Consider the following 23,063-nt stretch of genomic DNA (forward strand, 5'->3'; position numbering starts at 1 on the left):
ACCCTGCAGTACAAAGCCTCTCGGTTCAGGTACTGTACCTCCCCATCCAAACCCAGTTATTAATACTTCTTGACTGGGTGTGGAACAGTCTTCTACTGTGAGAATAAGCTCTTATTATTTTCTTTGATGACTCAATGGCAAAGTTCAATAGAATATTAGCTCTAACCTTGGCCTTGAGGATCGAGAAGCAGAAAATGCTGCCTCAGCAGCAGTGCAATGAGAGAATTGGTGTTAAAAAGTGTTGGAGAAAGGAGTTTTACAAAGAGAATGGAAAAATCCCACTGCAAATTCAGTTCCTCTGGGAAATTCATAACCACTGAAAATTCAGCTTGCCAAGGTCATTACATTTCAATTCTTTACATTCTTTTAATAGCTTACATTAAAGACAGGGAAAAGGACATGTTCTAGTTAAGTATTTATTACTTTCTTTGGCAAGTATTTTTTTTTCTTTTGTAGTTTTAGGATCAGCAAATGATGGAGGTGATATGGGACTTGATCTGTGGGAGGCCTTATTGAGGCGTGGATTCCCAGTGCTGCCAGCCCCTGGAATTGCCTTCTCAGTGTTAAAATTCTTAAGGTACCCCCATTTGTGGTGATGACCATTATTTTGTCAGGCTTGATGGGGATTCGAAGAGAAACTTGGATTTCAGTCTCTGCTACAACGAATATTTAATATAAAATGAAAAATATTAAGAAAGTAAGGATTAGGTAGGACTCTTACTTCAGGGGAGTGCCTCATAACTAATCTGTGGACTACACCTCTCTCTGACCCAGCGAATATTTAATTATTTAATGTCAGTTGAATAGGTTCAATAGGTGAGAATAAGCATCAAGCAGGGAGTTAAAATGCTCTTCTGGGAAAAAGAAAGGAACTGCCATCCGTTACGCAGAAGAGTGATTTGAGCCCAGACCTACTATATTCTGGGCAAATGCTGTGTCTACTAAAGGCAGCTTTAGCTTTTGAGAAGACTTAGGAGAAGTGGCACTGCTTTGGCAGCATCTGCCTTCCTGTGAGGGTCTGTGGTGAGGGCGCTGGGTATTGTACACTGAGTACAATATCACTTGCGTGATAAAAATCAATCTGAATTTAGTTGCTGTTGTGGCCTAGATTTTCTTTTTCATAGCTACAGTACTTTTGACTAGCGGCATCTTCCCTGGATTATAAATGGCACCCACCAGAAAGCAATGATCTGAAGTGTCTGTAAATATTTGTCTGCTTATTCAGTTTCACAACATCACTTTGAAAGGGCAAATGACATTTGGGAAAATGGAAAATGCCATCTGCAGTTACCAGTGGTTTTGTCTTTTTTTTTTTTATGTATAATTTATTATAGCTGTGCCTAGAAATCACCTGAGATTAGACTAGGAACTCTGTATGTGCTAATTAAAAGACATTCCTTGTGCCATCAGCCTTACTGTCTATATAGCCAAGACAAAGTGTAGGAGCAGAGAAAGGTGCATGTATATTTGCTGGAGTTCATGTGCTACTGCTCAATATCAGGAGTAGAATAAAAAAAAAAATCTATCTGTCGTTTCTGAGAGCTCTACTTGTTAGACCAAGATATCTAGCAGAGTTCAGAGCTTAATTTCATTTAAAAAAAAACCCAAACACCTACTCTCAATGTCACTTTTATGCAACGTGTATGGAGTAAATTTGTGGCTAAATTAGAAAGGGCCTTGAGGGATTTGATACTCAAGCCTGTGCTTTGGCTACTCTGCTGAGCCGCTTATACCACCCACCGTGCATGACACATGAGACTTGGTTGGTTTTTATTGAGGAGTGAAAGGGAGCTTGGTCCTGTAGACTCCAAATGATACTGGTGGCTTTGGATGAGCCCTGAAGATCGTTGTGTTTGTTTTCATTGCTGTTCACTGCCTAGTTCACTAAAAAAGATGAGTGTCCTGGTTTCAGCAGGGATGGAGTTAATTTTCTTCTCAGTAGCCGGTGTGTTTTGGATTTCGTGTGTGAAGGATGTTGATAAAAACATTCTGATGATACGAGTTGTTGTTAATGAGACCAAGGACACTGTCTGGCTTTCCAAGTCTCGTTAAGGTCTCGTTAACGTGCAGATGCGGGAAGCTGGGTGAAAGACAGACAGAATAATTGATCCAAACTGGCCAAAGAGAGTATTCCATGCCATAAATGTCATGCTCAGTATATAAGTGGGGGTTGCCCATGGGAGGGGGTATTCCTTTTCTTTTTGGACATTCTTGTCGGGTATCCGTTTGGGCACCCTTGGCATCCTTTTCTTCTCTTTTGCTTGCTGGCATTGTTCCCTCTACCTTGCTAGCTTGCTCTCCCCCTTTGCTTGCTGCTCGGTGTTGTTCCTGTGATCGCTGCTCAGGACGGGCTGCGTCGGTCATTCGGACATCGGGTGGTGAGAAATTGTACATTGTTCATTTTGTATATTTTGTATATATTAATATCCTTATATCCTGTTAGCTTTGTAGTTTTTAGTATTTTTAGTAAACTGTTTTTATCTCAACCCACGAGTTTTCCTTTCTTCCCAATTTCTCTCCCCCATCCCACTGGGTAGGGGGAGGGTGAATAAGAAACTGTGGTGATCCGGGCTAAACCACCACAATGAGTTCAGTCAGTGTTCTGCCATTTGTCTGTTTGATGCTGGTGGCAACTCACCACCTAAATGGCTTAGTGGTGGTTTTGCTCCTTGGAGAATCAGGTAACAAAACGAGCGGCAGCACACAGCACTCCTGAGTGCCACGGGCAGAAGAAGCACCATTCCTCAGACATCAGCAGACGTGAAAGCCTGAGTGGTGGTCAGAAGGAGTAGACAAGGTGCATGTTGGAAGCATTGCTCAACTTGAGTGAAGAACTTTTTCATTTGGAGTCAGAATTGCTGCACGTGGTTTCCCAGCAAGCTCTCCAGCTTCCGACTTGGAGGTTAGTGAACAGTACTCGTAACAAATGGGACGCTGAAGCTAAATTCAACTTGTCCCAGCGTTAGTCTGAAATGTTAGTTATAGGGGTTTGGGTTTATTTGTTTTTTATATAAAGTGCAAAGTATATTGCTGACAGTGGCTAATGAAGAATTTAAGAAACAAGAGAGAAATTTAAGTTAAAAGACCTATTTGTCAGGGTAACAATTTCGGTGAATTGTTGTGAAGGATTTTTGCTTTTTTTAGATAGTGTTTCCAATATTATTGTATAACCTTGGGTCTGAATTTAGTTCTTACTTCAGCAGGCATCATGACTGAAAAGTAGATGTCAGAAGTCTTAAAAGGATTAGTGCTCCATATATAACCAATAAAATTGATTTGTGAATTAGGGGTCCCCTTCACAGAGGTAATAAAGTTTTTCTTCTGCAAGCAGTGAAATTTATTTCTTGTAGCTGTCAGCGTAGTTGTTCCGCATTGGTGTAAGATACCGGCAGTGTGCTCAGGGCAATAGCAGAAAAGGGCAGAGACTGAACAAGGAGAAGGCACAGTCTCAGTTGAATAGAGCTGTTCCAAACCAATTGCAAAAACAATAAAACTATAAGACCCAACCCTGCTCTTGGAAAAATGTTCCCAGTAACTTCAGTAACAGTGCAATGACTTTATATGATGTTAGTAATGAAAATGTATCTCAGAGGTGCTCAAACCTGTAATTTTTGCACACCAGGACTTCAATACAGCTATGATAATTATCTGACTCAGAAAACTTCCCTTCCTCTTTTGATTGATTAATGCACACTTCAGGATCTCAGCTGGTGTAAAACGCTGGCTAATAGTCCACCTCTGACTGAGCAGAATACACAGAAAATATCAAAGTCCTACACCAATGTGAATGCTAAAACAAAACAACCAAAGCAAGCCAATTGAAGAAATTTGGAGTGGAGGATCTCTGGTGAGCAAGAACTTCTCAGGAATTAGAATTAAACTGTAAGAACAGGAAAAAAAATACTTTTTTTTTTTCCACAGAAGATTTAAAGAGTGAGTGCATGCTAAATAGGCAGCTTGATTAACGAAAAAAGTTAACGCTTTTCTTGCAAGAAGTGTATCAGAAATTTTTTGGAAGAATTTTTAAAGGACTCCACCTTGCGCCCCCAACAAAGGGATTCGTACACGACTGCTCGAGCAAGTGGGACTGTACATGAGCTTACAAGGAGCAGCAACGTCTGCGCAGCAGCCTCTGCGGATCTGATGGCAGAAGATGTGGCACTGTGCGGTATTAATCCATTGCTTCTTGCTTTTTGCAATAAACAAGCATGCAAATCTGAATGAAATCAAGTCAGGCCACGGTGGTTCATGGTAAGTGGTGCTTCAGAAATCTTTGCAGCCCAGCTGAAGAGATTGTTAGTGTTGGGGCAACGTGAGCCCTTATCATAGACTGAATTGATAGATAGGCTGTGTACAGCCAGTAATATCCCAAAGGCTATTCCGTATACATTGGGTATAAAAATTTAATCAGGCTCAAAGTATTTTTGTATATTCCAGAAGCTGTCTGTATTACAAAGTAATAACAGGTACTTTAAAAGGTATGTATTGGCAAAAGGAAACAATAGAAAGGAGAAAAGGAACATTTTGTGCTGGTTTTGCTTTGTTCCTAATTAATTAATCCCAGGATTGATCATTCAGTGTATACAGACGCAGAGAGAAAAAAGTTTGCCAAGCTTAATGCTGTTAGACTGTAGAAGAGAACAATATCTGAGCTTTTAAAAGTGTACGTGAGATACAGGCTGTTAGCTTGCTTCTCATTTCCGAGGCCAGAGCATGAGAAGGGGCAGGCAGGAGAAATTTATAGAGGGTCCTGTATCAGGCAATGGCCATTCTGTTTTCTGACGCATTAGGGCACCAGGACAAAGAAAGATTTTTGCAAGGTTTATGAAGTCCTGGTAGGGCTGGACCTCAATATCTGCAAAGACCTGCCCCTGCACCAAAGTGTTGCTTCTTCATGTCACCAGTTTCATAGACAATATAAAGCTCAAGCAATGGTAGTGACTTTTTTTTTTTAAGGTTGCACAGCTTAAGTCACGCAGTATTCCTTCTCCAAAACCAACGTGGATTTGATTGCGCTCTATATCTTAGTGTACTAGAACTAATCTACTAAAATATTCATGTAGCAAAGAAAAATAGGAATAAAAAAAAAATAAAGTATGTGCAGTGTGTCAGAATTAATGTGCCTAGTGGAACATTAACTTCTGTATTTCTAAGACTTTTTAAAGTTGCCACCTTAATGGTGTTCTGACACAGCATTTTACATTCAGTATTTTACTTTTTTAGAGTTCAAAGACAAAATGAAATAAAGAGGGGAAGGGGAGGGGTAAGTGGAATACAATAGAAGAGGATCAGGAACAACAGAGCTGAGTCCTTTGCTCGGTGGGTAAAGCTCATAAATACCTTGACATAATGATTTCATATATAGGATGAAATTCAGACCACACAAGCATAGAAAGGTATGTAATAATTAGGGAAAAAAAAAAGACTTAATGAGATTTAAGTTATATATATGCAGAGCTGACCCTTAGATAGTCTTAAATGAATTTCACCCTCACATAGCTGCTCTTCTAAATGGATGCGCATGAAACATTAATACATTTGTATGAAAAATCCCACGTCTTTTGTTTTCATTTTTACGGATGTTTTTCTGCTGCACATGTACTGAACCCTGTGAATAATAGTGAGCAGTCTTTATTAATATATTCTTTAAAAAGAATACATAAGGCATTTGTGATGTTAAAGGCTTCTGAAAATCCGAACTGTAAGAATGATTTTGAAAACATTGAAATTGAGTACCTAACTCTGTCCTGCCCCACCTGCAAATTACAGATGAAGTTTTTTATGCTCTGACTCAGAAAGAAATAATGGAAACTTTTTTTTGGCAACAAACCAGCTGGGGAAAATTATATTCCAAACTGCAAAAAATGAGAGTGGAGAACAAAAGAGGAAAAAAAAAAGGGTGGTTTGTATTGAAGACAGTTTTACAAGTGTAGCTGTGTTGGGCATACGAATCACCTCCTGTACCAGGTTAGAGAGGACATCTGCAGCATCACGGAATCTGAATGTACCTAGCCCATCTTCCAGGTGTTTGTTTCTGCTCCCCCCAGCTCTGCCCCAAGTCCTGCACAGACGCATTTTCCTGCAGGCACAAGGCTCTGTAGGATTAGCGAGATCTTTCTGCAAAAAGTTAATGGCAAGAGGTGGTCTGCTGGCAGCTCCCCAGTGGAACGTGTCTTATGTTAGAGCTGAGGTGATGAACTTCAATCTTAACAGAGAAAAAAAACCAAAATGTCCTTGAGTAATGAAAATAAATTTGTATCAGTTGTTTTAAAATTATATCTTTTAAAATGCATTTTTAGTTAAACAGAAAAGCTCAAGTTTTAAGGTATACCTTCATTTTCTGGCTAAACAAACACTTTGCAGAATTAAACTGAATTGTGCAGGAATATTCATGGCCCAGGACATAAAGATATGAATCAATACAGAAAACAAAAAAAAAAAAAAAAAAAAAAGGAAAGATTCCAGATTCTTCCCTGTCCCACATTTCCCTATAAACCTGGAGCCTATGCAGTAGTTCAACATACACTTTTAATCAAGGATATAACAAAGTGTATGCTCAGGTCACTGAAATAAACACAACGTCTTGTTTCTAAGTTTTAATTAAAAGATTTCTTCATTGAATTGTGTTGTACAAAATTCTCATTTGTTTTATGTTTGTTGTAATTACAAGTGGTCTCTTGTCATGAAGCTCTATGCACTTATCTTCTGAACCTGTACTTTAATCTCTATGAGGGGGTAAAAGGCACAAGTAGGACATTAATCTCCTTAAAACAACTTTCTTTCTTGCGTAGGTTGCCAGCTAAATAGAAATCTGCTAATTTCTGAAAAATGTCTCCTTATCAAGCATGGACTGACTTTTAATTTCTCACTACCCCTGTTCTCTTGGCTACTTTATCTGCAGTGGTACCATGGACTAAATTCACTGAAATATTTTAAACACATATTTAATTGTAAGCATGTGCCTAAATCCCATGGGCTACAATAGGAGTTAAGTAAGCGTTTGTAAGTGCTGTGGTAAGCAGGGATTAGATCTATCTGCGTTGTTGATTCAGGATGTTTCCAGTGGGGATAAGTCCCTTAGTTGTGCTTTCTGTCTTGTACCACCAAAATTGTACTCGGCTGCCCAGGAGGAAGAGTTTGTCCTTTGATAGCTGTCACTGAAGTGTGATGCTGGGATGTGCAAAGGTTCAACGCCTGTTCATCCTTGACAGGCAAAATAGCACGGAGCTGTCTAGTTAGTCATGTCTTGACAGCAAGAATGTTTTGCCCTGTGGGATTCATGGGGGTTTTGAGTGATGACCGAGTGGATAGACATCACGAATGCCTTTCGGTTGCCTGATGCTGTGAACTAGATGCATAGCCCTTACTGGGAAAACGTGAGTGATGACTTATTAACTCCATTATTGGTCACCTGGCTCTATTTTACACCTTTACCAGGTCAAATTGATGTGAAAATGAACTGTGGAGGTGTTTATTGTTGTTATCAAAAAGCCAGATGGATTAGGCTAAGAGCAGAAGGACTGCCATCTTGGATTAAACCGGATGGACCAGGGGTCCATCCAACCCTGTATCCCCACTATAAAGGTCAAGCAATGTGATTCTTCTCCGAATACTTACTCCCACCTTTCAGCATAGAAAATATTAAAGACTTCTAGCACAAGCGGCTGCATCTGAATCGTCACATATAACAATCCACAATAGATCTATCTTCTGTGAATTTATAGGATCCTTTTTAGACGTCCATAGCATCCTATGGCAAGGACTTCCATTGAGTAATGCAGTTGTCTTCCTATTTTTCTGTAATTACACTAGAAATACTCTATAGAGCTATTACTATGATACTCTTGAAGTCAATATTCCAGGCTGTATGCAGACACAAAAGTACAATTCTTTAGAGCAATTAATTAGCATGAATCCAAGATGATGCTCTGAGGGCTTCATAAGGAGAAGAGAATTGTGTGGGATAAGCAATAATCTTTGTGAGTTAAATTTCCTCAGTCGTGCCTGTCTTTCTTGGAAGTGGCTGAGTGCTATTTAGTTGCAGAGAGAGATATTAGCAATGTTCACATCGAAGCAGAAAATGGATGCAAATATTGCCAGTACCTTTTCTGCAGGGTCCTGAGTGCTCTGTGATGTTTGGCTGCCATAGTTCCTGCTGCAGACGAAGGAAATGAGCTCCCTGTAGAAAGTGCATAGTTCTTTGGTCTTTAATGTAGAAAGGTATGAATACACTGAAGAGATCTAACTGTGATCTGATAATTCTAAATGCAATGCCTTTGTTTTCTCTGTGGTTGTCTTTGTTTACTTTTTATATAAAATTTGGTCCACAGGATTCAGCTGCCGCAGAAAACCTTCTGTGCTCACTGAATTCTCTGGTATATTACAATTACTTTTCATCTTCCACTATAAGAAACATCCTGTACATAACTCATTAAGCCAAAACTAAAAATCCGTCTTATTTTCTCAATGCTATTAGCTTTTCAGCTCTCATATCACCTTTTATTGAAATTCTGCCAAGTCCTCCCAGCTAAGCAGAGTGAACATATATCAACAGGGACCTCCAGGAAACACAGGCTATTTCAATATTTGGCATACGTTTCTCCGAATCAACTCTGAACAAAGCACAGCAGTAGCAGAATAGTACCGAGGTGTTAGAGTATTTGCATTTGGCAGAGGTACATCATATTTCTTCCAATTTGTGGTGATTAAAAACCCCAAGTCACTGTCTATATGAGAAATACTGTGTTGTTTTGACTCAACCGTAGTGCTGAGCAAATGTATTTCGGATGTACTATATAGGGGGTTTAGTTTTCCCATGTGATGCTGCCTCTCTTCTCAGTTTCTGCCCTCTGTTTTTGACTCTTACACTTGACTCCTCACTGATAAAATGATATTTTGCTGTAAACTGAAGATATGGCTGTCATAGTTATATGACCATCTCTGCCCCTGCACCCTCAGTTACTGACTCTCGATCTGTATTTATCCCAGGTGATATCAAAGTTCTGTTATGCACATTTTCATAGATGAGGAATGAGCAATTAAGAGACTTGCTCATTACAAGAATTATGTGGTGAAGAGAGCCGTACACACGCTGCCTTGCTGCCAGGACACAGCTGATACACTCCCTGGTGTGTGTGGGCTGGAATTTGTTTAGCTGTCTCACATTTCCTATTTTCGTTTTCTTTCAGACTAACAGCTAAAGCCGTCGCTGTTCTCTTACCAATCTTGGGAAGCTCGTGGATCTTTGGGATTTTGGCTGTCAATGCCCACGCATTAGTATTTCAGTATATCTTTGCTGTTTTCAATTCACTACAAGTGAGTACCTGGTGGGAAAGTTTATGGCTACCGAACTGCTGCTGAGATCCAGTAAATGGATCATTACCAATGTTTTCACACGCTTGTGTTTATTGGATTGTTTCTATGTTCCTTCCTCTGTCTTTTAAGTCTCTACTGACCATAGAGTGCTGGGAATTGTTTAGTCTCTGTATGAACAGAACTTTTATCCCACTCCTTAGTGTTTCCACTAGCAAGAATAATTAAATAAATGGGACAGTGAGCTTGAGAAATGAAATTCATTCTTCCAGCACCATGTACCGCAGGCAAGATTCTTTAGTAGAAATACCAGAACCATTTTTCAGTGTCAGTTTGAGGCTTCATTACTTAGACTAAATGAAAGCGAACAGGAGTTTGTGGGAATGGTGCAACATAAGGAGAAAAGTGGAGCTATTCCGCACGCCGCAGAAACCAGCACACAACTCCTGCGTGGAGGCAGTTAGACCCTCTTCTTCTTAAGACACCAATCCAGAAAAATATCTCTGTCCAAGGAGGAATGTAAACATCTGCTTAGCTTTAAGCGATGTTTCTGTAGATGCATAAATCTATAGGTTCCCGAATAATGATTACAAAGGGGAAAAACAAATGAACTCTCATAAATCTTTTTTTTTTTTCCTCAGGCATAAATACTACTATAGTCACAAAAAGAGTGCAACAGAGTTCTCCCAATATACTGATAAGAAAAGTTCCAACTTTCATCCAAAATAAAAACCATAAGTTTGGCTGAATATTCCCTAAAAGAAAATAAAATGATTTTGAGAGGGAAAAGGATGGGACCTTTTCACTTTCCATTGGACAAAAAGCCCTAAGACAGTAAAATTCTGTTGTGAAAATTTTCCTAATGCTGATGCCTCAATTTTCTAGTGTGAAAAATAATGATCTGGTGTTTCCCAAGGAGCGGTTCCCTCTGTCCTTATATTTGCAAGCACAGAGAAAAGGTTCTCTTGTACTCGTGAAAATAGAATTCCTGCTTCTTTTCAGCCAGATTCTTCTCCTTTAGCACTTCAAACTTTAGGAGTTGCTAAAAGGAGTTTAGGAACTTTAGGAAAAGGTCCAGACAAGCCCCATAGTAAACTAATGCTGCATGTTTCTCCAATTTAACTGTAGGGCACAGTTTCCCTACTCTTCAATGTTTATAGATCTCCAGCTACTTGATGCCTACTTTATACAATATTACAATACATACATTACTGTATTTCTTTCTTCATAGTCAGTTTTCACCTTCTCCATTTTATCTGTTTTCAGGGATTTTTCATGTTCCTGTTTCACTGCCTTCTGAATTCAGAGGTATGTAACCAAATGGTGTTAACAAAGCTGGTGTTACCAAATTCAAGTAACATGAGTGTAAAGCAAGAAAATACTTTCTCCATTATTGTTGCCTGCTATGCCATTGATTTCTTTTCTCTTTCAGTTAATACACGATTGTTAGTGACTTTGTGTCTTGCAGTGTTTTGACCCATGCTTGACTTTTATTTTATTTAATATAAGAAAAATTTTTAAAAGAACAAAAAAAAACCCAGGAGAGAAGGCAGCTCAAGACTAAAGAGAGAAGCACTCCCGAGGGCTGGAGGGGCTGAGCAGGGCATGGGCTGTGCTGCTGCAAAGGGAGGATGCTTAAATAGCGGGAGCAGGACTCATTCTGGCAGTCCCTGTTGTGGGGCCTCTGGCTTTGTTACATCTGCAGTTCCAGAGAGAAAAATAAATATTATTCTCTGCAAAACACACTTTTGGAAGTTGCTTATGCAATCCTTAATGGGAAACCAGAGTAGAACATATTCCAGGTGTTTTTCTTGGCAGGAAGCTCAGGATTTCGTAGCGGACCAGGAGGCATCTTTTTGGATTAGGGCTGTCCCCTGCAAAGCCAGGGCAAGGCTGATGTGCATGGGGCTTGTGGGGACCGTCTTCACTGGGCATGGAGCTTGCAGCATCCTCTCCTTCTATAGCAGACAGCAGGAAATGTTCAGCAACATGTATTACTGATAACAAAAGTTTCTCACAAAAACCATTTCCAGCATGCTGATGGGGGGTGCTGCTCGGTGAACACCCACCCGCATGGCTCTGATTCTCCCACAGCTCTTTCTTCTGGATGCCACTAAGTAGCTCTGCCCCATAGCCTGCTGCTTCTTCCTGTGCAACAACAGCACTCCAGCTCTTCTGTGGAGACATTATTTATTAATATTTGCCAACCTATTCAGTCTTAGAGCATTAATATGATCTTTGCTGCAATCAGTTTGGAGAGTCAGGACTGTCTATGAAATTCTTAATCTTTATTGAAATCAACTTAAGTTAACCAGGCAGGTTAAAGGTAAGGAGGAAAAACATTTCTTTATTCTTTTCTCCCCTGGCTCAGAAAGCTTTTTTGCTGCTGTAAAGCTTCAAATGTCTTAAGTCAAATACAAATATTTAAATAGCTGCCAATTCTCCAGGAACCTCATGAGAAATTAAAATCAGAAACTTTTCAGAATTTGTATATATATAGCTAACATGAACTGTCATTTTTGGAGAGCAGGTCTTATTGGCTCCATCATATGCTGTGCATATCTAAAATACTTCTTCAGCTAAATGGCAAGAATTTTTCTTAAGAATTTCATTCTTACCATAGAAGTAAAAATCTGCAGATATTTACAAGTAGTTGGGTAAAAAAAGAGAACTTTATTCCCAGTGTGCCTGGACAAGAATGCACAGCTAGTATGAGGAAGCAGAGGAGAAGGGGTCTGACGGGACCTGAGCAGCCCCTCTCCCAGCACACGTCCAAAGCACCAGCGCCAGCCCTGAGGGCTCTGTCATCGCAGCCCCCGACCTCCCTCAGCACTTTGTCTCTGCGCCTCACCAGCCTCACCGCTGCCGCTCTGAAATGGTCGTTTTCATCTTTCCTACGGCAGTTTGAGCTTCTTATTTCCTGTTTTAGCTACCTAGTGTGTAAAGAGTAGGTAATTCCCTTCCTCTCTGCAGGAAAAGGAAGACTGTAAGACTTGCCCTGTCTTTCCTCCGTCTCCTCTTCTGATTAAACAACCTGAGCTTCTCGTAATGTGTGTTTGCTTGACCTGCGATCATCCTCACTGCTCTCCAGGGCTGTCTTCAGCTGCGCCCTGCTTTTCCTAGGATGCTGGAAGCAGACCTGCGGCTGGGACCATGCTAGTGTAGAGCAGGGAGGACAGATTACTTTGTGTGTTTTGCGGACCATCCTCCTCCTGACAAGATGTTCCTTGTCTCAACATGATAACACTGGTCAATCGCTTCCAGCCAGTAATCCTGAATAAATCTTGCCTACTTGCCTCAAGAATGGCTGTCTCACCATCTTTTCTTTATGCAGATGATTATTTTCACCTCGGTGCAGAATCTTCCTACGTCGATAGGGAATTTCATGCAGCACCTTTAAGTAATTTCAGTTTTCAAAGGCTGGCAGCTGGCTTACATCCTTGTGGCATCTGGGTACCATCAGGGCTGTGTGAGCTCCAGGGAGAAGCCCCCCAGATGGAGGAGCTTGTGGTCCAGCCTGGGGCTGTGTATTTAGTTAGACAATGTGAAAGTGTCTTAGTGAGCTGCTGAAAATCAATATAATGGCACCTTATGAAATCTTCCAAACTAGAACTGCAAATACTGGGGATGTATGCTTATATGCCCTGCAGTTCTGGGATTTTTGCCTGTATTATTTTTTATTTTTAACAAGATGAATGGTAATACAGTCATACCTTTGACATCTAGGAGGGTGATGTGAAAATGTTGCCAGTGAAATGAGACGTAAGTGAGATTATACAATGCCTTGTATTTAAATTATGGATACTTGAAAAGTAAAGTTAAATTTTAAAATAAGGCCATAAATAGAAATAAAAATATACAGGCAGATTGTTTCTTGTTTTTTAGTAGAGTGATGTTAATGTGGAGGAAAGACAATGAGGAAATGCTTGCAGGCTGCACCTGTGGAAATAAACACCACTTTTTAAAAATAAATTTTCTATTTGGTTTCTTTTTTTTCCACAAAGGTTAGAGCTGCCTTTAAGCACAAAACCAAGGTCTGGTCCCTTACCAGTAGTTCGACTCGCAATATCAATGTGAAACCCTTCAATTCAGACATTGTGAGTATCCCTCTTTCTTTTTTTTTTTTTAACTATTGTACTTGAAAGTGTTCCGCATTAAATTCTGTTGGAAAGAAGAGGACAGAAGAAGGCACGTGGGTATTTTTAGTACCTAACCTAATGCATGGTGTGGGCAGGGGGAATCAGCAAGTATTAAGTTGCAGCTACAATATCCCTTTTGAAAGCAAAGGACAAAATTCTGCTTTCTGGTAAACTATCAATAAAAGTAAACAAAAATTTATGAAATCTGGAGTATGGTTCTATGAGACTGTTCCCATCAAATGTGATGGATTTCATATTATGCATTCAAGCAGCATTTTGGCAACGTATTTGTCTGATGATGATGGCTTTTTGATAGGGCACTTTTACATTTAAGCCTCAGGAATAAAATCTTAAATGAATTAACACGTGAATATGCTTTTCTAGCTCTCCTTAAATTGTCGTCAGGGAAAGACATTTGTTTTTATAAAGAACCAGACTTCTGAAGTGATAGCTATTATTAAGTGATTGCTGCCCATCACCTTAGATCCTGGCCATAACTGCTTAAAAACCCTTTACGCGTATGCTCGCAAGACTCCCTGACGACGCTGTAATGTAAATAGATGCTTTCAAGTTTTTGTTTCATCCAGACAAGAGTGTTTTAGCAAAATAAATAAATCTACTCTCAATATTATTTTGTTTTCCAGATGACTGGGAACAGGCCAGGCACAACCCCCACAAAGCTGAACAGCTGGGATAAAAGCACCAACTCAGCCAACCGCATTGATTTATCAGCGGTCTGACAGTCATACCAGCTTCTCGGGGAGAATCAAGCCATACATTCAGGACCTCTGACACAGTGTCCACCCGTTTTTCTCACTGTTAATACCAGTAGAAAACTGCTTTTTTGATCACTGCCTAATAAATTGGAAATTGTCGTGTTGTTTTGTTGAGTAAATAGCCCTCATTTGCTTGCCTTCAAAGCTGTAACACGTTCAACCACTGGGCTATTAGCAATATCTGTAACAATAACTCGCACAAGTATACACTGGATGGTGTTGTCAGCGATGATGAAAGCACTAGGTGCGCAAAACGGACTTACTGCTCTCTGAATCATTCCCGCTCCCAGAACCAAGGAAAGGCAGCATACCTCTGGAAAGATGGATTTGTACACTCTGAAATCAAAATGCTTCCCATTGTGATTTTGTGATGGGACTATCCTGGTCTTGCTGTGCACTCTCTGTTTACATTTATTACTTTACAGACTCCAATTATCAAAGTGAAGCTTATTCAAAGTACACAGTGTACTACTCCTGCACGTTCCCTATTAGTGTTTTAGATATTCCTGTTTACATTGTAGCTGTAAAAGGCAGAAATGGCTAAGGTTGTCCTATAGCAATCTACAGGATTTCTATCACTGATTTTTTTTTTTTTTGTCCTGAGGTATCACACTACAAAATTGTTGTGTTGCTTTGCCTAAAGTTTTTGGATACAATCAACAACTGACCGTCAAGTGCATTTCGCAAATGTGCTGTAGCTTTTGGAAATCAAAACCTGGCACTGTGACTTATCTTTCTTCTTTACAGGTCAAATTGAGACACTGAATTCCAGCCACACAAATGTAACACAATGCTACGCCGTGAAGACAGCCAGACTACAAACAAGGCTATGTATTGTTACCTACAGCCATCTTCTAAATAGGTCTCTGCAGAGTCTTTTGTGGTTTTAAACTCTGCTCAGCACTTAATAGCTTCTGCTTTAGTACTGCTATGAAGTCTCTTTAAGGAGAAAAAAAACCCAACACTGTAATTTTTCTTTTGACCAGTGTTTTGTAGGTTCTCAGAAGTGATGCTTGGAGCACAAGGGGCTGTGATCTTGGCTGCACCCACAATGCACCTTTCCAGCTGAGGGTAGAGCTGATGAAGTCCCAGAGGTAGTCAGAGCCCCTAAAAACATGTCCTGCTCTGGGATTGACTCAGCAGCCAAGGTCTCCAGAGCCATTTCCAAAGATAAGTCCCCTTTTGCAGCCATATCTTTGTATGCCCAGCTCTTTCTCATTTGCAGTAGCTTCTCCCTAACACTGGGTATACTGGTTTGCAAGAATTACCAAAATAATTATATTGGCTTTCTTAATACACTGGGCTATCAAAATACTACAAAAGGAGGGAAATATGTGAAACTTCAACCTCATTTCTTGCTAAGAGTTTTTTTTTTTTTTTGTGGGTTTTTCTTGCGTTTGTTTTTTGTTTGTTTTTTTTTTCTTCTTTATTAAAGATTTGTATCTTCAGCAGCTCAGACAATTTCTGGTCCCAGTGAATCTGCTATTGATTTCCAAAAGAAAAGATATTTGCACCCTAACGTGAAGAGTGGAAATTGTTTGTTGGACAGTAAATTTGTAAAAAAAAAAAGAAAATAAAAGTACATTGATCTTTAGTGAACAGGAAAGATTCATCAATTAGGACTGAATTTAGTGAAGCGTTTCATCCAGAAGAAATGGAGTTTGAAATTTTAGAAAACATCAATGCATTTAATTTTTGATTGATCTAAAATGAGTTTTCTCCACGTTTCCTTCCTGAACTAAGGAAAAACGACCTGTTTCAGTTTGGACCAATCTTTTCCACCTCCTGTGCCTTCTCCCCTTCCTAGCCAGGACTTGTCGGTATTGTCACCACACTGCAACCCCACAGTCCACCCAAGTTTGTCTGTGGCTACAAATTAAAACATTCTACAGAAATTATTTTAGTTTCACCAGATTTATGCTGGATTTATGCAGCTAGAATAGAGCAGAATGTGACATACTGCATATCACATCATCCATATACATACATTAAATGTATAGGCTACTTATCTCATGTTTCCTATTGCTAAATCACTCAAGTTTTCGACGTCGAACTCTAAAAGGCGGGTCAGTAAAAGCTAAATATCTGAATGGCTATGTATTTATTTTGGCTTTTGTGTATGCCTTTTCTACATTGCACTGCCTTACAGCTGTGCAAATATATGGGCTTTTCTTGGCCTGAGAATGTTTGTTTTTTTTTTTCCCCCCCAAAAGACACAGTAGAAGGAGCCCTTGGAATGTATGGAGGAGATTGTAGCAGAACAGTACTGTGATAACGGAGTTCAGTGTTTGTATTGTGTGCAGACAACATATTTAAGCATATTTTTTATACTGGAGCATGTCAGGTTTTATTTTGTTTATTTTTAACACTGTGACCATGGATATAGATTGAAACCCTCCTTGATCATTTCTTTTCTAATCATTGTGTTATAGCATAAACAGTTCTGTAAATGCACATATAAAAATGGACATATAAAAGCTTTTTTTTTTTTTTTTAAAAAAATAATCTTAAAGAATATTCACCCCTACAAAATTTTCATTGCTTGCATTTCCTCCTGTGCTGATGTATATTGGTCACCTATGTCACTACCCAAGGTCCATTTATAAAAACCATGCAACATACAAATGACAGTCATATAAAGGGCTAAATCTGTTTTTCATCCAGGTATACCATATTTTAAAATTGTTCATGAAGAATAAGAAAAGCATGAAAATGTTTTTGGTTTTACACTTTAGAATGTGACATAGCTGTACGACATATTGAGGGAGCATTTATCATCCTGTATCTACTGAGATCCAGTGTGGATAACCTGCATCCCGTGCTTTAGCTTTTGAACGTTACTTGTGCTGAAGCAGTTTGTCTCGTTGTTTATGTCACAAGAGGTTAGGAGCTAGAACACTGTATTTATAATACTAGGTTTGGGATGGGGTTTCTACTGGTTTTTTTTATAAACTAGTAAAAAACCCACAAAGTACAAATGTGTTCCTTTGCCATCTAAGTCCATTCTTTTTTGTTTGATTCAACGTATTTTTGTTGTTACTGAATGCAGCAAATGTACTGAATAAGAAATACTCAAATGAGTCTTTAAACAATCTCTTCCTGTCCTCAGTCTTTTGAAGCCTGAAAATCTTGCAGTTTATTTATGGGCTTTTATATAGCAGCTATTGCAATTTTTTTTTTCAGGACAGCATCATTTTGTCAATGGTATGAAATCTTAAATTGAATGAGATGTGAGTTTTAAAATAGGTAATGTAGCAAGAATGACTTTGCCAGTATGTAGTAAAATAATTTAGTTTTGTTGGTTTTTCCCCCTCAAATAAATAAGAAATCTTAATTTCCTAAAAGAACTTTGTATTTGTTCAAATTATTCTTTTGACATGGGTTATAAACAACCTTGTAACAATTATGGCTCCGTACCAGTACTATTATTGTGATTAAACAAGCCGAGGTTTACTCATATGAGAAGTCCTACTATGTGTGTCAGGTGTGCCTAGGTAATGTGCAGTAAATATTTTTGTATTATAGTTTATACTCACAGAATATACTGAGGAAAGTCATTCCTTCCCCTGTATGAAGCAGCTGCTGCAGATTATTTCTTCTAACCCAGCTATTCCAGCAACCAGGTCAAGGTCAGTTCTTAGGTGAAAAAATGACATTTATGGATATGACAAACAGATTATGTCTCAGACTTAGAGGGGAGGATTCTCAGTCTACCAGATCTCTGAATATAGCAGTATGTGTATATGGGGGTGTGTATGTGTGTGTGTGTATATCTATATATATGGAGTATATATTTTTATATATACAGGCACTTACAGATATCCACACACATTTTACATATATAAATATATATATATTTAAAAATAGATATATATACCTTTTTCAGAAGTCTCTTCCTATCACCACATCAGCATCATCTTCTCTGCTATTTTCTGTAGTTGGGGTCAGAGAATTTGCTGGATGGAAGAGGAGTGCACATGCAACAATTAGCTTTCCATGGCAGTTTACACGCTCCTGCAGCCAAATAGCTGTAGCAACTATCAACTGCCACCAGCTATCCATGTTCTGGATGCCTGGGAATGCAGGCATGGTCAGAAATGCCAGAGGTTTTGTCATTGCTCTGCTGTTACTTACATGTCTTGCTACATGACCTTCAGCAAGCAACTTTTCCTCACACTCAGTGAAATAAAGATAACAATGCTGTCCTCTTTAAGTGCTTTGAAACTCACAGTTGGCAAACATTGAAGAGCATTTACTCTTAAATACTAATGGTACACAGTCATTTTGTTTCTTTCACCTGTTGCTGGCTCCAGTGCAGAGGACAAAATCATTGTACAGAGTGGCCCCTAACCTTCACCCTGTCCCCACAATCAGTGTTATGTAGTTACGCTCTGCTGTGCCCTATTGCAATGGAAAGCATCTGTTCATTGCTACAGCATTAGGACAGAGACTTGTCCACTTTACTTTTTTTTCTAACAGCTGCAGACATGTGCTTCCTTCTGTGGCTGACATACACCTGGGAGCATCCTTGCATGTGAAGTAGGGCCAGCAGGTCCACCTGCCACACATGCCACATCAGAGGCAAAGCAGGGAATTACTTTGATGGTGCCTCAGAGCTGCATCAAATAGGTGGGATATTCCTCTTTACCTTAAGGACAGCTGACCTGCAGCCTTACTAGCAGAAAGAGCTCTGGGGTCTCGTACAGCCAGTGCAAAATACCAGTGCAAGCTTCAGGCCTCGCTTCGGAGGCTCAGAGCTTTGGCTCTAGGACTGGTTTCCCTCTATAGCAGGGCAATGGGTTATAATAAAATATATTGTGGCTTTTTAAACTAGTGCATATTGTATTCAAACTTTATTACTACCTCACGTTTATCTGAAAATGATAATGTAAATTCAGAAACATTACATTTCAAAGAGCAAACAGCTCCAAAAGCTTATCATCATAGAGGTGCAGTCCTGCAGAGGACATGTTTTCAAGGTTAAAGCTGGTTCTATTATGATTAATAAGCTGCCAGCTGCCTCCTCTGTGTTGCATAGCTGTGTAGATGTGGTGAGGTGATGATGGGAAGTTAAATAGGAGGGGAATTATATGATGAAGAATAACTAGAGCAATTATATCCTGAAAAATTAAAGATTGGAATTTAGATGAGAAAGGTGTTTCACAATCTTTCAATACCCATTACAAAGAAACCTTGCTGCCTTTGTATCCCTCCAAATCATGTAGCAAGGCACACATAAAGGAATGCTTTCTTGCTATTCTGTGAAATGTTGAGGATATGTTTAACATTTATCATTCATGACAGAATAATATATTAGGTAATTTTGGCACTGGTTTACATCATGTTTGCCTTTAAAAATATTTTCATTATATCTGTGTTATGCTTGGATGACTCAGTGTAGTATGTCATGGATAGTTATTGCTATAATTGCCCTTGTTCACACAATTTTCTTTCTCAATAATCCCATATGTTCTTGGAATTCAGAGGCCATATTTCATCTTGTCACAGGTGATTACAATACTGAATGTACCACTGACATCAGCATCATCACCAGGTGCTGACACATGACAGAAATATTGGCTCGTAAGGGTGGCTTTTAAACACTGGTCAGTGCATCTTCACCAAACAGATTCTTTGCCCAGTTGCTGAGGCTAGTTCCCAAAAGAGCACTACCCCCTCGGCCCCGACGCAGGGCCAGCTGCCTGACTCCCTGCAGCGGTGCCAGTGGTGGTGCAGCACTCGCACCCCGCAGCCTGCAGCCCCCGCTCTTCCTCTGACCACCCAAATCCTTCTGCGTCTGCAGAGCAATCATCGTAAGAGAACAGTCTGTCTCTCCCCTGGAACTGTTACATTAGCCGTAACTCATAACGACAAAAAAACCAAAAAATTTTGTAGAGCAAGTTTTAATTTTTAATTTTAACTTTCAACATTTTCCTGTTAAGAAAATGTTTGATGCTATGAACACCTAACTGTTCTTTCTGCAAGAAAAATACAGTCCTCCTGGCTGTACATCAGCACAATAATTTAACATGGAAAGAAATGTCAGATAATTTTCTTCCTACGTATCAAAGCTCTTCATTTAATAGGGCTATTTTTCAGGTAACAGCCTCGGTAATGGCACCACAAGAAATGCTCAGTGGGAAGCTTGAAACAGCTCAACTCTAGTTTCCTTCTGTGTACTATACTTTGCAAGACGTTGTACTTTCCAAGATGAGAAAGCAAGAATCCAGAGATGCAGTTTAAGGAGAAAACAAAAAACAACAACAACAACAACAACAAAAAAACAAAACAGAAAACTGCTGGGCAAAATGAGTAATACAGAGGCAGGCTGCAGCCTTAATCTTTGTTTGGGCCAAGGGCCAGAGGCAGTAACTCACCTTGTTGTAAGGAAGTGATGTACAAAGCACACACTGCGTATACACATCTTCAAACTCGCCCTGGTTGCCAGCAGCGCAGGAGCCTGGCCAGAAATACCCAGTTTCAGGGAAGAAACACCCCTGCAGAAACTGCGGGACACAGAGGATCTGCTGATGGGTCGGAGTGCACGTTAACCCCCATCTTCAGAGGAACAGAGCTACCAGCCTGGGAGGGGCAGGGTGATGGGGAGTGCCAAAAGGAGCAATATTTACACTAAATAAGAAATTCCCGTAAACCACAGTAGAGTTGGTTACCCGCTGTCACGGCCAAAACCCCTGTTAATCCTTGAAGTTTTTCGTACCAGAAAACAAAAAAAAAAAAATCTCATACATGATAACAGCAATACCAAAGCATAATAACACATCATCTATACAGCCAGGACCTCTCTGCTTCTGTCTGAATGAGATGCCAGCCCTCTATCATCCAGGCTATAACTGTTTCTAAAGCTATTTTATTTCTACCATTGATAGGGTTTCAGTTAAACAGAGAGCTCCTGCCCACTTCTGACTTCGAGTGAGTTGAAAAGTATAAAAAAACCACATGAACTGTGTCTCTCTGTGCCAGTAAAGTTGCAGCTCATGTTAAACCACCCTTCGCTCAAGCAGCCATCAAGAGTGAGTGTTAAAGACCTAGTAGCTTGATAGTTGATCGAAAACCAGGAAACTTTGTAGAAAGAAAAGCTGAAATGTTTGGTGTGTTTCATGTTACTTCAATGTTCCTCATCGCTACGTTAATTACTGAAGTCTGTATGATTCCTCTGCAGAGCATGAGGGCTGGATCAGAGCTACGGCCCTTTGTTTTAATTGCATAGATGGACAGAATTTTAAGCAATTTGAAAGCTAAATTTCTAATCTGACCATTAGTGGCAAACATTTTTTTTTTATCATTATTGCATTTTCAGTTTGAATAGTATTTCTAGTTCATGACATTTTAAAATAAACATATTTTTAAAAGCCAAAATTCCAGTTATCTCATCTATTTGGCAATTAACATTCTTTTCGAAGTGCATCACTACCACTAGGCACCTCCCACAACGCTTTATGAACAATATTTTTTTTTCAGTCACTTGTGTAGTCACTCTCCAAACTCTTCTGTTTCACTTGTCTGGTGTTATCAAGCCACGTGAAGCCAGAACAGATGTCATAAACTACAGGCATTTATCTCCCACGTGGTCTACAGGTGCTGCTGCTTTTGCAGTATTAATTTTGGGACCAGCATGGGGAAGAGATTATGCTACCTCCACTTCTGCCTTCTGCTTTTTCTTCCTACAGAAGGTGGGTTTTATACAATGAAATTAATTACAAGCCAAGTTGGTTTTGTCTAGGATGTGAGGCAGCTGGTCCCTGTTTATGGTAATGAAATACGCTCACAGGTCTTGTTCCCCTCTTCATTCTTTCAAGGTGGTTATTTCTCTTCCCATAAATATCTCTCCAGTTTATTTAACTCCTTGGGTGTTTCTAACTTGGACTTGCCAGCACTTACCTCAGATACTGTAAATGTTAATTTCTGCAATGCCTACATTTTAATTTTTCCCTTTAGCATTTGCATCTGACGCTGCTCTGCCTGGCTGGAGAGACTGAGGTTGTGTGATAACAGGAAATCTGCGGCTATCTGTAGAGCCCAGGTGGTAAGTGGCTTATTTGTAAACACTCATTTACAGAAAACCACACTTGGCTGAGAGCTTTCTGAAAACATCCTCTCCATGAGGCCGGACGCCTCTGTGAAGGAGATCCTGAAGTGCTGTGAATTGGAATCAATTAAGTTACGGTGGCTCGTGCCACCTGAGGGCCTGCCTCCGGCTGACTTCTCCAGCAGCTAACAACCGAACTTGCAGCCCCGCTGAGGGCTTGGTTCAGCTCCTTACCTCCCCTCTCTGCTTTCTAGCTCAGGATGGGGCTGGCTTGGCGTCTTGCTAGGCAGCTGCTGGCTGAACACCACCTCTCAGCGCCTTACTTGCTTTTGTGTTTTGAATTTGGTATGGGATGGTTGTTGGGGCTCTGAAGACACCAGTTTGTGTGGAAGGTATTTTCCCACAGATAGATCAAGGGCACAAAATTAAGTAGCCCTTGAATTTATTAAAACTGGTTTTCTGAGGATGATTAATATTGCAAAAATTATGCTTTGCCCCAGCAGTTTCTGAAGCTCTTTGTAAGCAGGAGCACAGAAAGGCCAATCACTGGGTCCAGTTCTCTGTTGTCCTCAGCTCCATGCAATGGGCACAGGCAAGGGAAGACGAATAGACTCCCATAAAGGTTATCTCCCCCTTTATTGTTCAAAAACCAGTGGAGTACCATGGGAACGTGGCCTCGTCCAGGCCCTGTTTGCATCCTTGACTTGAGGCAGGCTCTGCCCGGGTGCCTCTTGCCTCTGCTTTCCAACTTAATTTCTCTCTCTGCCCTCTCACAGTCTGCAAGGGCGC

The 23,063-nt window shown here is 40.0% G+C and overlaps 1 protein-coding gene across 1 annotated transcript in view; it reads left to right on the plus strand.

Annotated features, from left to right (window-relative positions):
- The window catches only part of ADGRD1 (adhesion G protein-coupled receptor D1), a 151,415-nt gene extending 136,944 nt beyond the window's left edge, over positions 1-14,471 (plus strand). Inside the window, exons 22-25 of the mRNA XM_086761376.1 lie at positions 9,189-9,315; positions 10,579-10,620; positions 13,317-13,409; positions 14,096-14,471. Of these exons, the coding sequence (XP_086617502.1) occupies positions 9,189-9,315; positions 10,579-10,620; positions 13,317-13,409; positions 14,096-14,191 (358 nt within the window). The 3' untranslated portion in view covers positions 14,192-14,471. The remainder of the gene's footprint in view (positions 1-9,188; positions 9,316-10,578; positions 10,621-13,316; positions 13,410-14,095) is intronic.
- Positions 14,472-23,063: the final 8,592 nt, after the last annotated feature.

This window comes from Chlamydotis macqueenii, chromosome 17, assembly GCF_036417535.1.
Source record: "Chlamydotis macqueenii isolate bChlMac1 chromosome 17, bChlMac1.mat, whole genome shotgun sequence".
Taxonomy (NCBI): Eukaryota; Metazoa; Chordata; class Aves; order Otidiformes; family Otididae; genus Chlamydotis; species Chlamydotis macqueenii.